At 43.7% G+C, this 15,434-nt stretch overlaps 1 protein-coding gene across 1 annotated transcript in view; it reads right to left on the bottom strand.

Moving 5' to 3' along the window:
- DCLRE1C (DNA cross-link repair 1C) overlaps window positions 1–15,434 on the bottom strand; it is an 89,552-nt gene that overhangs the window by 38,126 nt on the left and 35,992 nt on the right. The window contains exons 5-6 of the mRNA XM_069765170.1: window positions 7,750–7,805; window positions 5,981–6,082 (exon numbers count right to left, since the gene is read on the bottom strand). Coding sequence (XP_069621271.1) covers window positions 5,981–6,082; window positions 7,750–7,805 — 158 coding nt within the window. The remainder of the gene's footprint in view (window positions 1–5,980; window positions 6,083–7,749; window positions 7,806–15,434) is intronic.

The following is a 15,434-nucleotide window of genomic DNA, read 5'->3' as shown; positions in this document are numbered from 1 at the left end:
TGGCACACTTGTAAGGATAACCCACCAGGCCATATTCCACTGTCCCTGTATTCAGTAGGTATCTGTGCTGTAAGAGACATGAGTGCCTGTCACAGATGAAGAGTTCTGCAGATGTATGACGGTAAGAGAGCGCTGCACTCACATGTTCCCACTATAGCATCAATTAACAACTTTAATCACATAATAAAACTAAAACTCCTAATTAAATTAAGTGGATCACCTACTGAAAAATACAATCAAACAGCAAGTAATCCCAGCCGACAGTTGCCAACAAATATTAGAATTATATGCTGGTGGTTAGGTTACATTGTCGTATAGTACATGTTAAACAAGAACGTACATGTGCAAGACGACGACACATTGTAGGAGACCAGCCATACCTCTAAACTGTACAAAGGAGGCCATGCTTAGAGAATCAGATAGACTATAGCGGTATACATCCAGGAACGTAGGCGGCCTGGCAGTTGCAGATGAAGGATATTTTTAGCCCGGCTGAGGGCATGACGTGTACAGGTGGTGGTAAAAATGATGATGAGTTTCAAAAGTTGACTTTGGAGCTTATTGACCTTCATAGGAGATTAACCAAAGTGTGGTGGAATATTACTAGCTTGGTTGAATATAAGAAACTGGGTCTGGTACCCTGTGGACTTAGAGTCCAGATATTCCCAGCTTGGGAGGTGGACCAGGAATTTAGAGTCACATGGGAACAGGGCCTACAGAAATGCTCCTATATCCTAATTGACATGCTGATTGAACAAGATAATGTAGTACTGTCTAAAATCCGTGAGGATATTAAAAAGAAAGAGGGAGATTTGGGTAGATTTGACCTTAAAACCCAGGTAGAACCATTCAAAATCCACCTAAAAGAACTAATAGACAAATTTGAGCGTGATATAATTAGGGGGAAGAAAAATAAATTTCAGCGGGATAGATTGGATATGGATAAACAGAGAATGTACAGATGGACACATCAGGGTAACAGGAGGAGATACGATATAGGAGCAAGGACGGATGAGAGAAGGGAGGGAGGTGAGAATAACAATGGGACAGGCTCGAATATGAGTAGTGATTTTTTATCAACAGACACAAGCGACCGCGAAAGCGGTGCAGAAGGGGGCGTAGAAAACCCAAAAAACCGCAACAAAAGAACACGCAATTTCAGGGCTTGGTCTCCGAATTCGAAGCGAGAAACACGCTTCGGCAGTCGGAAACATTATTAAATCCTGTTATGGGCTGTCCTACTGGAAAGCACTCTATAGTGGAATCTGGTAATGAAGACAACAAATTGCGTATCATCAATTTGTCTACTTATCAACTATCACAAGTAGAGACAGATCTGTTGGCAAAGGGGTTATCCTTCTCACCAATGATGGGTTTGGATACATTTGAATTAACCAAAGATCTGTACCTATTCTGTCGACAACTAATGTTTAAGATCTTGTATCATCAGCCATCACTTATTGATGAGTTACCAGACCAGGACAGACAGACATTTAGAGACCTGTTAGACCTATTGACGGAGAATGAAAGTGCACAGGGAAGGAAGAGGTTTGGTGGTAGATTACCATCTCAGGCAACCCCAAAATTCTCACCATGTCCAGCTATCCAGGTATTTTTTGAAACCACATGCCAAGATATAAAAAGACTAAAACTGGATCAAAATAGTCAAAATAATCTAACCAAAGAAGAAAGAGTAGCACTATCTAATCTGAAAAACAATGACACACTGGAAATCAAGGAGGCGGAAAAAGGAGGGAACATAGTGTTGTGGCCTAAGGAGATGTACTGCCAGGAAGCCAGGCGTCAACTGGATAACACACAACACTATGTGAAATTACCATCGGACCCTACGTCCATTTTCCAAACACAACTTGAGAAATTATTGGGGAGAGCCTTCTCCTGTGGTATCATAAACAAAAGGGAACGGGATTTTCTAACCACAACTCACCCGGTGACCCCGACTTTTTACATGGTACCCAAAGTACACAAGTCCATCAGTGTACCCCCAGGTAGACCTATCATCTCGGGGCTGGGGGGTCTATATGAAAAACCATGCTCATATGTGGATTATTTTTTACAGCCTCTGGTGAAAACCCTGGATTCTCATGTAAGGGATTCGTCACACCTTATAGAACTTTGCGCAACCCTGGTGGTACCTGATAATGCAATTCTGGTGACTCTAGACGTGGAGGCGCTGTACACGAATATTGAACATAAGCAAGGTATGATCACAACCTCCTACTTTCTGGATAAACATTCTACTGGAGACAGGGGTCATGATGTATTTATTTTGGAGTTACTCCGGTTCATACTAGAAAAGAACTATTTCATATTCGACAGAACTTTCTACAAACAAGTTTCAGGTACGGCCATGGGGGCAAAGTGCGCTCCCTCGTACGCCAACCTATTTATGGGTTGGTGGGAGGAGACCCATGTACAGAAACTCAGGAACTATTCCATCCATGTAGTAAAATGGTTACGTTTTATAGATGACATCTTGATGATCTGGTCTGGTACAACCGATGATTTGGGAGCCTTCATAGAAGAGCTCAATAACAACTGCTGGAACATTAAGTTGACATCATTTTTTTCTACTGTTTCAGTTGATTTTCTGGATCTAAAGGTGTCTATGGACCAGAACCGTATCGTAACCACTCTATTCCGTAAAACAGACAGCAACCAACAATATGCTGCATTTTGAAAGTTTCCATCCGGCACATCTGAGAAAGGGCATCCCAAAAGGACAGTTCCTCAGATTAAGGAGGAACTGTACCCGCACAGATTTCCGCATGGAATCCCGCCAGCTGACCCACCGGTTCCGTGAACGTGGATATCCTAGGAAAATCATCTCAGCAGCTTTTGAATTTTCAAGAACTAAGACTAGGGAGGAGGCCCTCAAACCCAGGGTAAGAACTGAACAAAATAAAATCAACTTGATTACTAAATATAATAATCAATGGAATGACATCTATCAGATTTTAAAAGCCAACTGGGGGATTTTAAAGAGTGAGCCAAAATTGAGACCGTTTATTGGAGATAGACCCAAGATGGTGGCAAGGAGGGCAAGGAATCTAAAGGATCATTTGACCAACAGTCACTTTAGACGCCCCACCACTAAAATTAAAACTGGCCACTCGGTTAAGGGTTCTTTTCCCTGTGGTAGTTGCTCCATTTGTCCACGGATGATTGCAAGTAGGGGGGTGATGGCCCATAATCTGTCGGCGCAGGTGCAGTCAAGGGCGTACTTCAATTGTCGTTCGCGGAATTTGGTTTACGCCCTGATTTGCGGTTGCGATAAAATATATGTAGGCCAGACCACGCAGGAACTTCGACGCAGGACCCAGCAGCACTTATCCAACATAGCCACTGCCAGGATGGATAGATCAAGGGGCAAGATGATTACGTCAGTGGCTAAGCATTTTTTGGAAGTGCACGCTTGGTCGGGAGATTCTCTAAGGGTCATGGGTCTGGAGCAGGTCCATGTTAACATTAGAGGGGGGGATCCAGTGGAGGACCTACTCCGCCGTGAGGTAAGATGGATCTATGAACTGGATAGCATAGTACCACAAGGCCTCAATGAGGAGTTGTTGTACTCGGGCTTTTACAGGAAGAAATGACCCGCTTTATGAGGGGAGTTGGGGGGCTCATCATATGATATGTCTGCACTTTGCCATACTCATATCATCCTTTCCTCTTCTTTTTGTCGTTCATATTTGTTTGTTTCTCCCCCCTATAGCTCAACTACAACTTTGGATTGTAGGGGAAGAAAGGAGGACCTACCATCACTGCAAACTATTGACTCCTTGAAGAAAATACAACTGAATGACTAATGGGATTTTGGGCTCTATGGCTACCATCCCCATGTTTGGGACAATGGGATTGCACTTACGAGGATAGAGTTTTTTTTTTTTGTCCAGAGGGTCTATCTCTGAAACTCACTACGGTGGGTACGTGACACTACTGTATGTGGTTAAATGCTAGTATCCTCTACATAACTACTATTTTTGAGTGAGGATCACTTACAATTCAATTTATAAGTGCCCCGATAGGGTATAGATGGACCTGTATTAAACCTTATCTGGACAGGGGGTACCCGCTTGATATGCGGAGTCGCCCTCACAACTTCGGTTTTGACAAACTTGAGTTTGTCAGGGATAGTTTGGGTTTAGGATGTTATTTATAAGTTTGTATATGTCTAAATATGGGGAATCCATAGAGCAGTTATATGTCTAAATGAATGAATCAGTATCTGCCTGTTGCCATGCTGTACATTTTTTTGATAACATCCATGCTAATTCCTCCCTCTGGAACAAGACTTTATCGGCACACAGTAGAATGCTGTATTCCCCACTAAGGCGCAAGCGCAATGATTATTGTGACTGTTTATTTGGTGCACGTAGCTATGGAAAGATGTAGGGCGTACTGTGTCCATTCATTATGACTGCGCAAGCGCATTGAAGGTAAAGGGGGTTCTCTTGTTATGTGCATTTTTTACGTTGGTACTTACGATATTTGCGCCCATGGAGGACTTTGACGGCCGCGCATGCGCATATAATAACATTGGCAAAGGGTACTCTAATCAGGTAGCTCGCAATATGAGCGAAGTACCACCTAAGGGGACTGCGTGGAATATGAGTCATAGGGCAGATGTTGCCCATGCACCAACTAATAACAAGTAACGAAAAGTGTATATACATAACTGCGTACGAGCACTGAATGGGAAGGCAATAATGGCCGTACGCATTTAACGTTGGCCCGCACGGCATTTGCACTCATATATCACTACAATGGATGCGCCTGCGCAGGGAGTGCAGTGAGGAACTTGTATTAAGCGTTTCTAAGGAAACGGCTCCCGGCGCAAGCGCAGTATTATGTATGACCCATGAGTCATACTTCCGGGTCAGGTCATGAGCCTTCAGCCGGCCGCTGGCAGGACCTCTCAGCTGAGAGAAATCTACAATTTAAGGTATCTACAAATAGACACAACCACTAAACTTCAGTCATTACCACCTTGAGAAAGACACAGGGTGTGTCGGAACGCGTGGGTCCTGTTACTTTGCCCGAACTATGCCTTGCACTTAGGACTACGAGGACAGTAGTGGACTATGAGACGGTATAGGGTGAAGTATAACTAGCATGTTAGCTAGGTACTGTTTGACCAGCCTGTCATTTTTTGGACTTTGGGGAGTACATTGCTGGATATCTGTTTCCCTGGGCAGTCTATAATACAACCTATGTACGTACATATAATGCTGAGGATTGCTAGGCCTATTGGGGCATGCGATATCGTTACTACACACTCCTTTTGCTATTGCAATATGTATGCCATGTTTTGAGATACGTCTTTGCAGGACACACCTAGGGCATTGGTCTCCCCTCTAGATCACCCCAGTCCACATCGTATAGTTTATATTTATGTACAACTAGGTGCATGGTTTGATTAGAAGTACATTATTGGCTTCTCCGATATAGAATGGTATTCATTAGTCGGGCATTGTTATTTTCAATATATTTATGTATTTATGTATGTAACATTTGTAATATCTTGGATCTAACAGACTTTGTCCTATGTGGAACAAGTTTTAAATGTTTTTAAAAAAAGTGTGTATTGTCTGTGTTTTGTGGTGTCAAATAAAATTGGTATATTTTTGGAAATTATTTTTGCGTTGTGTGGTGATCCTACATTTATGTGCATGTACCTGTTTTTCTCTATGGTGACTATGATTGTTTTACATGCATGGTGGTGATCCCAGACAAGTACTATTATAATATTATGTGATGGTGCCCACTTATAAAACTATTTTCTACATCCAGGAACGTATGCACAACCGGGCGAGCCTTACCACACAAGGGATTGCATATAACCAGACTATATACATATATATATATATGTATATATATATATATATATATATATATATATATGTATATATATATATATATATATATATATATATATATATATATATATGTTACATACCTGCTTCCTGAATGCAAAAGCTCCATACGTGCCACTTCTCCCTTTGCTAGTCTGAAGTCCCCAGTATAGAGAACAGTGCCATTTTGTCCTTGGAACAAAAACCTAAAAAGAAAAAAAACATGCAACAAAATAAATATTGAACACCTGTGGAGAGACCTTAAAATTGCTGTTGGGAGAAGGCACCCTTCAAATATGAGAGATCTGGGGCAGTATGTAAAAGAAGAGTGGTCAAAAATTCCAGACGAGAGATGAGAGAAGCTTGTTGATAGTTATAGGAAGTGATTGATTAGTTATTTATTCCAAAGGGTGTGCAATCAAAGATTAAGTTGAGGGTGCCAACAATTTTTGTCTGGCCCATTTTTGATGTTTTATGTGAAATTATGTCCAGTTTGCCTTTTTTCCCTTCAGTTTTGTGTTGTCGCAATACACAGAAATGAAATAAACATGTTTATAACATGTGTAATTGCAATAATTCTCTGGGAGAAATACTCATTTTTTTTAAACAATTACAAGGGTGCCAACACTTTGGACCATGACTAAGTACTACCCTCATTTCACCACACTGATGCACGACCAGCTCTGCCCTCACCTACTGTATCCTCACCCATCCCTTGTAGATTGTGAGCCTTCGCGGGCAGGGTCCTCTCTCCTCCTGTACCAGTCATGACTTGTATTGTTTAAGATTATTGTACTTGTTTTTATTATGTATTCCCCTCCTCACATGTAAAGCTCCATGGAATAAATGGCGCTATAATAATAAATAATAATAAAGCAGACACTAAGGCATGTGCAGGCCTGGCCGAGGATAGCGCCTCAGTGCAGCCTCTAGCAGGCAGGCATTCCGGACAGCGATTGCTTGCTGGCTATTCACAATCTTTCACATGTCAGTTTACAGTGTAGCCTACAGATAATAACTGATCTTCCAGAATTACCCACACGGCTGTTCTCCAGGTTTCTGAGTTTTCAACGTGTCATTAATATATTGTGCAGACCTTAGATACACCTGCAACTGCAGCCGTTTATTGTGGCTCTACGAGGACGTTTCCCTTGCTGAAAAGTAGCTAGTTCCTCCTCATTGGGGCCTCTTCCTGCTTTTACCGCCAACCCAACTGACAGAGGGTAGAAAGCTGCATTCTCACCACCAGACTGCCATACAACCCAGGCAGATTATAGATAGAATTTTTTAGGTGCCATAACTTTTCACATTTTTCAGTGAATGTAGCTGTATTAGGACTTCTTTTTGGGAGAGGAGTCTTATGCCACCATTTTGTCATTGTTTTTAGGAGCTCATGTGACGCTAGTTTTCCACAATATATTTTTTTCAATTATATTTTTGAAGTACCTTATTGCGATTTTATATAAAATTAAGTTTTAAGAAACCTGATAGGGCCCAATAAGCTTACACACATGGAAGACCTGTGACCTTTTTTTTAGGCTCCCTGCTGCCATGATAACCCATCGGTCACTTTGCCGATTGGGTGACAGAGCTTCCAACCTCTGTCTAACCATTTAGATATCATGATCACGATTGACTGTAGCACCTAGATGGTTAAACAGGATTAACATTATATCCAAGCCTCGCTATGCCCACAGCCTCCACGCCTATGCCCATGCAATCTCTGTATTATACATTATCAGAAATGATGTGCCGACTGCCTGTCCATCAGCTGTAATTTTTCTAACACACATTAGAACATAAAGCAATGCTTTCATGGTCAACGTGGTCTACACACATGACACAAAGTAGTAATAATTATGGTGTATATTACATTACTGAACCTGGACAATGGCCCGCTGGCAAGAGTGTGATCAGAACATCTTCTTTCTGGAAAAGGAACATATAATATATAATGTATACACACACAGTTAAAGCCTTGGCATCCATGTAACACAGTGACGCTTACTGCCTTCATATACACAGTGCTAATCCTTGTATCTAGCCTAAAAAATCTCATGCACCTGGTAGAAATGAACATTTTACTCCAAGGCACATTCACTTTTTACACAAATGCACAGACAATGCTCTAGAGCAGGGGTCCCCAACTCCAGTCCTCAAGGCCCACCAACAGGTCATGTTTTCAGGATTTCCTTTGCATTGCACAGGTGATGCAATTATTACCTGGGCAAGACTAAGGAAATCCTGAAAACATGACATGTTGGTGGGCCTTGAGGACTGGAGTTGGGGACCCCTGCTCTAGAGCATGGGGTGGGCAATTCATATTCCCATAGGGCCACATGAGAGACCGTGACTGTCGTGGAGGGTCAGACTGTGAAGGAAAAAAAACATATAGAATATCAGTAAAATAACTAGCTAAACCTGATCCACACGACTGTTTCTACACAACAGGATATTAAATATGTCTACTCTTATTGCAGGAACTCAGATCCACAAAGGGGGAAGGGGGTCTCCAGGGAGAATACTGAAGAGTGTCAAACATAGCTCCTTGGCTCCTGGACCCTTAGCATCAAAAACCTAGCAGATGGTTTGCAACAAGGCAGAATATTCCCTATTGACTGTATAGAGAGGAGTGGGGGAGATGCAGGATATATATAAAATGCAAGGCCTCAACTAAGGCCGGGTTCACACTGCGTTCAGTGTCTCCCTGCAGATTTATCGCGGTTTGTCCTGCGGGTTCAATCCTGCACTTGTTTTACTATTGATGCTGCATATGCAGCATCAATAGTAATGTTAAAAATAATAAAATCATGATACACTCACCCTCTGACATCCCGATCTCCTCGGCGCTGCAGGCGGCGGTCCGGTTTCAAAGATGCTGTGCGAGAAGGACCTTTGTGACGTCACGGTCATGTGACCACGACGTCACCACAGGTCCTGCTCGCATAGCAACCTGAGACCGGACGGCCGTGTACAGCGCTGGGAGGGGAGTATATCATTATAATTCTTTTTTTTTTTTTTTTTACACAAATATGGTTCCCAGGGCCTGGAGGAGAGTCTCCTCTCCTCAACCCCAGGTAGCAACCGCACATTATCCGCTTACTTCCCGCATGGTGGGCACAGCCCCATGCGGGAAGTAAGCGGATCAAAGCATTCCTATGGGTGCAGAATCGCTGCGATTCTGCACAAAGAAGTGACATGCTGCGGGTTGTAAACTGCTGCGTTCCCGCGCGGTTTTTCCCGCAGCATGTGCACAGCGGTTTCTGGTTTCCATAGGGTTTACATGTTACTGTAAACGCAATGGAAACTGCAGCGGACCCGCAGCGGCAAAATCACCGCAGTTCCGCGGTAAGAACCGCAACGTGTGAACATGGCCTAAAAGTCTCAGTGGCACAAAAGAAAGTTGTTCACATGTGGTCGCTGCCTATACTGCTGCTGTTATCCATAATTAATTTTCTCCTGCCCACAAGGAAACAGAAGAATGATAGGTATTTCTGTGATTTCTCCATTTTTATTTTAGAACTAGTTTCCATATTTGTTTTGTTTTATTTTTATATATCTTTTATGGTAAGCACTGTTTATTTTTATATTAAAGCTTAAAATCTCTATATATCTATATGTGCAAAACTCAAAATCTATACAAATCCACAGTTCTCGCCCCATTTAGGTGAAATTTGGCACGCCCCCTCTCCACCCACAGGAGCAGAATACTGCGCACGTTACACCTCGCTAGCATCCCCGAAGTTAGGCCCTATACATATAATGGAGAAATGTGAATGTGAAATTAAGGCTATATTCACACTTTGCGGATTTTGCTGCGGATCCGCAGCAGATTTGACCGCTGCGGATCCGCAGCAGTTTCCCATGAGTTTACAGAACAATGTAAACCTATGGGAAACAAAAAACGCAGTGCACATGCTGCGGAAAAAAAACGCGCGGAAACGCTGCGGATTACATTCCGCAGCATGTCACTTCTTTTCTGCGGATTTTCACCTGCTCCAATAGAAAACTGCAGATGAAAATCCGCAGAAGAAACCTCAGTTAAAACCGCGATAAATCCGCAGTAAAAACCGCGACGGGTTTTCACTGCGGATTTTGTAATTCTGCTGCGGAAAAATCTGCAAAGTGTGAACATAGCCTAAAAGTGCTGAGGGGAAAACAGTTGTGACTGTCAGGGACAGATTATAGCGATGGCGCCAAAGAGTCGCTGCTAAAGGGGCCGCACCCCCCCCCCCACACACACACACACACACACACACACACACAACACAAACATTTCACAAACACCACACAGACAGCACACATACACCAACCCACAAGCACAACACCACACAAATGCCACAACACACATACCACAACACCACCCCATAAATACCACACACACACACACACACATGCGCGCACGCAAGGACCACACACGCATGCAAACACTCAGATAGATGCACCCTATGCACACGGACGAACATTACTAAGCAGCAATATTGGTCAGGCGAAAAATGCCTCTTGGTAAGATTGTCATTATTGCTTACTATACAGGGAGCTTTCATTACTGAAGCTGCTGATGTAAAGTGAAAGCTGAGCTCTGATTGGTTGCTATGGGCAACTAGACAAGTCTGCCTGTGAGGCGGTTTTCCTTACTGAGATGTGAGCTCCTTCAGGTGACACTGAAAATTTTACTTTAGCTAGTGCAGCGCCCCAGAGATCTGGTCGTTGCAGTAATGTCGCTCTGCCACTAAGGGGGGTGATGGTACGTCTGACTGCACTAAAGTGGTTCTACTGACCAGGTATCACCAAGCACACACTACACTTCACACTCCGGCCACCAGGGGGAGCAAAAGGCTTATTTATTGGGCCACTTCTCACATTGGTAAAACTAGGGGTCGGACAGGAAGTTAGGCAGAACAAAGCCTGGGAGAGGTCCAGGGAGGACCTGTCAGAACTGGGAAATCTGGCAGGTACCTAGCCGAAAGGACAGATTGTTACGGAACCGCACTTGCACTACCTTGCGGCGGTATCCTAAGAAAGAGACAAGAAAGGAAGGATATTGTGGACAGTGAGAAAAGAGATCAGCATAAAGGAGATCCAGTAGGAGTCGTGCCCCGAGAACGGCAACATCTTACTGAGGCGCATAGTCGGTGGCCGGAGCACCGAAGAAGTAACAGTCTCCACGCATTACTTTAAACAGCGGCAGGACAGTTAATTACAGGTTGGCTGTCTACCATACAACACCTAAGAAGGACATAGGAGGCAATCGTGGGAGAGGGGCGACACTAGGGTTCCAGAAAAACTCCAGGCCTACCTGTCATAAAGGTGCGTCCTAGCCATAACATACCTGGGGGACGGAGAAGAGAAAGATCTAGAACGAACGAGAACGGAAGTTGTGAGGACTATCCTGAATGCTCAGCAGGGAAGCACTACAACACACAGGCGCTAGTGGGTAGACACTGATTTCTACCTGCAAAGGGAACTCTGGATGTGCCCATCGGACCTGCCGGTCTCAGACAGCCCTGTTGAAAGTGCCCTGGATTGAGGATCCTGAAACCTTCAGTAAAAGGTAAAGAAACTGAACCCTGTGTCCTCGTTATTCCTCACGCTACGCACCATCACCCTTTATTGGACGCCCCTTAGCAGGGTCACGGACCGGGTCCAGCCACAGTGACAACCCCAGAACTGAGACAGAAAGGACCGGTACCAAGTAACCTGTGGCCCTGTGTCTGGGGGCGCTCCACTACCATAACCAACAATTTAACACATTTTCTGTGAGCGAAGCCGCGGGTATTCTAGTAGTCTTTAATAAGTTTTATCCTAGTATGCTGTAAAGATTCCATAGCCTTTCAGGGAATGTGAGACCTTTTGATAGTCTGACAGTAACATACAGCTCTGGCAAAAATTAAGAGACCGCTACAAAATGTTCCTCTGACTTTTCTCTTTATAGGTATATTTGAGTAAAATGTAAATTTTTCATTTATTCTATAAACTACAGATATGTCTCCGAATTTCCAAGCAATACATTTTGTATTTTTTTTTCTGAAGAGGAGAAGTGGTCAAAATTAAAAAACAAACAAAAAACAAAAAAAAAAAACAGTGCTGTCAGACCTCAAATAATGCAAAGAAAACAAGTTCATAATCATTTAGAAACAACAATACTAATGTTTTAATTCCGCAAGGAGTTCAGAAATCAATATTTTGTGGAATAACCATGATCTTTAATCACAGCTTTCATGCGTCTTCCCATGCTTTCCACCAGTCTTTCACACTGCTTCTGGCACAAAAATGTAAGCAGTTCTTCTATGTTTGATGGCTTGTGACTATCCATCATCCTCTTGATTACATCCCAGAGGTTTTCAATGGGGTTCAGGTCTGGGGATTGGGCTGCCCATGACAGGGTTTTGATGTGGCAGTTTCTTAATTTTTGCCAGAGCTGTATTTTGGGGAGTCATCCACTCCGTGTGTTTGAAAAGTGGTGGCGGCGTGTTGAGAAATCGGGGTGCACTGAATGTGTCGAGATGTGATTTATGCTCACTTTACAGCCTAGAAGAGAATTTAAATGCGAGGAGATAAATTAACCCCTTCAGGCGCACCCTGTTTCACGTGCTGAGAAGTGTGTACGTGATAACTTTTATTCCAAGGCATATGCACTTTTTACACAAATGCACAGACAACACTCTAGAGCAGGGGTGGGCAATTAATTTTCCCCAAGGGGCCACAGAGACAGAGCGAATAGGCTGAAATAAATTCTGCTCAATATAAATAGTAACATGTTAATTATAGTTATGGTAGTTTATATTAATATTGTACCACTTAATATTGAACAGAATTAAGAGCATTATCATCTCAGAGATTCTATCCCAATATGTAGTGGGTGTAATAATAATAATAATAATAATAATAATAATAATAATAATAATAGCAAATACTTCCAATTAGAAATGCAGTATAATTCTTCTGATACGCCACTCCACTTACCCCATATGCAGGGCACTGCAGTAGCTTACGACCACTAACAACTAACTAACACTGCATGAGTAGTCGTAATCATGGATACCTAAGCTACTGCAATGTTCTGCACATGGTTTAAGTGACATAGCGAATCAAAAGAACTACCACATTTCTAATTGTAGACATTTGTAGATAATTGTACTATATATTGGGATAGAATCCTTGAGATGAAAAATACCCCTTGCCGATATCCCTCTATAAACCGTATGAGCTCCCCCATAGCCTCCTGTATACAGCATGTGCCCTCACATAGGCTGCTATGTACATACAAACATGACACACACGGAAAAACAAAACAAAACCACAACACCACATACACATCTCGCTCCCGTTCCTCCAGCGCTCTGCCTCTGCTCCTGACTCCAGTGCACAGCTGACGTGATAAAATGAAGTAATCGTGTCAACCATCTCACATGCCGATGGGTGGAAGAAGGGGCCGGCAGCCCTGTCCTCCACCAATGTTTTCCCTGCTGTCTGCATCCAAATGATGCACATGGAGTAACGGCGGGTGGGGGGAGGGCATGGTGCGGCACGTGGGCCACAGTTTCAGCCCTTTGGCTATCTCTGCCCACAGGCGGGACTATGACAGCTAGAGGGTTGGATGTGGCCCGCGGGCTGCACTTTGCCCAGGTCTGTTCTAGAGACATTTTACATGAAAACACAGGTGCTTCTCACAAAATTAGATCATCATCAAAAAGTTGATTGATTTCAGTTCTTCAATACAAAAGTGAAACTCATTATATAGAGTCATTACATTTTAAAATCCGAAATATAGGCCTACTGAAATGTATGTTCAGTAAATGCACTCAATACTTGGTTGGGGCTCCTTTTGCATCATTTACTGCATCAATGCGGCGTGGCATGGAGGCGATCAGCCTGTGGCACTGCTGAGGTGTTACGGAAGCCCAGGTTGATTTGATAGCAGCCTTCAGCTCGTCTGCATTGCTGGGTCTGGTGTCTCTCATCTTCCTCTTGACAATACTCCATAGAGTCTCTATGCGGTTGAGGTCAGGCGAGTTTGCTGGCCAATCAAGCACAGTAATACTGTTGTTTTCAAACCAGGTATTGGCACTTTTGGCAGTGTGGACAGGTGCCAAGTCCTGCTGGAGAATGAAATTTCCATCTCCAAAAAGCATGTCGGCACAGGGAAGCATGAAGTGCTCTAAATTTTCCAGGTAGACGGCAGCACTGACTTTGGTCTTGATAAAACACAGTGGACCTACACCAGCAGATGACAGGGCTCCCCAAACCATCACGGTTTGTGGAAACTTCCCACTAGACCTCAAGCAGCTTGGATTGTGTGCCTCTCCACTCTTCCTCCAGACTCTGGGACCTGGATTTCCAAATGAAATGCTAAATTTACTTTCATCTGGAAACAACACCTTGGACCACTGAGCAACAGTTCATTTTTTTTCTCCTTGGCCAAGGTAAGACACTTCTGGCGTTGTCTATTGGTCATGAGTGGCTTGACACAAAGAATGCAACACTTGAAGCCCATGTCCTGGATGCGTCTGTATGTGGTGGCTCTTGAAGCAATGACTCCAGCAGCAGTCCACTCCTTGTGAATCTCCCCCAAGTTTTTGAATGGCATTTTCTTAACAATCCTTTCAAGGCTGCTTTGATAGCATTGATCTGCATTGTTGGGTCTGGTGTCTCATCTTCCTCTTAACAATACCCCATAGATTCTCTATGAGGTTAAGGTCAGGCGAGTTTGCAGGCCAATCAAGCACACTGTTTTTAAACAAGGTTGTCACGATGTGACTGTCCTGGTGTGACACGACCTGGTAGGACGGTCACAAAACGGCGAAACACACAAGGGTACACTTTAACAACAGTGGGCCCTGTCGGTAGGGAACGGGGAATGGGCACCTCCTGCACTCTCCTGAGGCTGTGCCCTGATCTTGCTACCGTCCCTATACGGGTTCTTTCAACCCGTCGCTGACCAGGATACCTTGTCCCTCACTTGCCCTGCTCTAATCCCTATGTAGGGAACTGGCAGGTGAGAGCACTGGTCCCACCGCTGTACTAATACAACACTGGGAAAGTTACAAACAACAAAGAAACAATAACACCACACTTAGCCTTCTCTGCTGCAATGCACCGCACAGCAGAGTAGGCACCATGAAAGAGTATTCAGCTGTAGAACCACAACACTCAGCAAGCTCCTATTCCAGCAAGGTTGGAATCCAAAGGACCTGTATAACCAACAGTCAGCTGATGCACGAGGTGACCATTTAAAGGAAGGTGGGAGTGGTCACCACCCACATCAGCAGAACAAGCAGCAATGCAATTACACCAGCGGCCACCGGGAGAAAAACTGCATTGACCCCTGATGACCTGAAGGGAAAAAAGGTTTTAATCTGAGGGAAACCAGATCTGCAACAGATCCAAACATGGATAGTGACAAAGGTATTGGTGCTTTTGGCAGTGTGGACAGGTGCCAAGTCCTGTTGGATAATAAAATTTCCATCTCCTAAAAGCTTGTCGGCCGAGGGAAGCAAGAAGTGCTCTAAAATTTCCTGGTAGACGGCTGGGCTGACTTTGGTCTTGATAAAACAC

Source organism: Ranitomeya imitator, chromosome 4, assembly GCF_032444005.1.
Source record: "Ranitomeya imitator isolate aRanImi1 chromosome 4, aRanImi1.pri, whole genome shotgun sequence".
Taxonomy (NCBI): Eukaryota; Metazoa; Chordata; class Amphibia; order Anura; family Dendrobatidae; genus Ranitomeya; species Ranitomeya imitator.
Note: the sequence above shows the minus strand (reverse complement) of the source record. Positions and strands in the feature narration are given on the sequence as shown.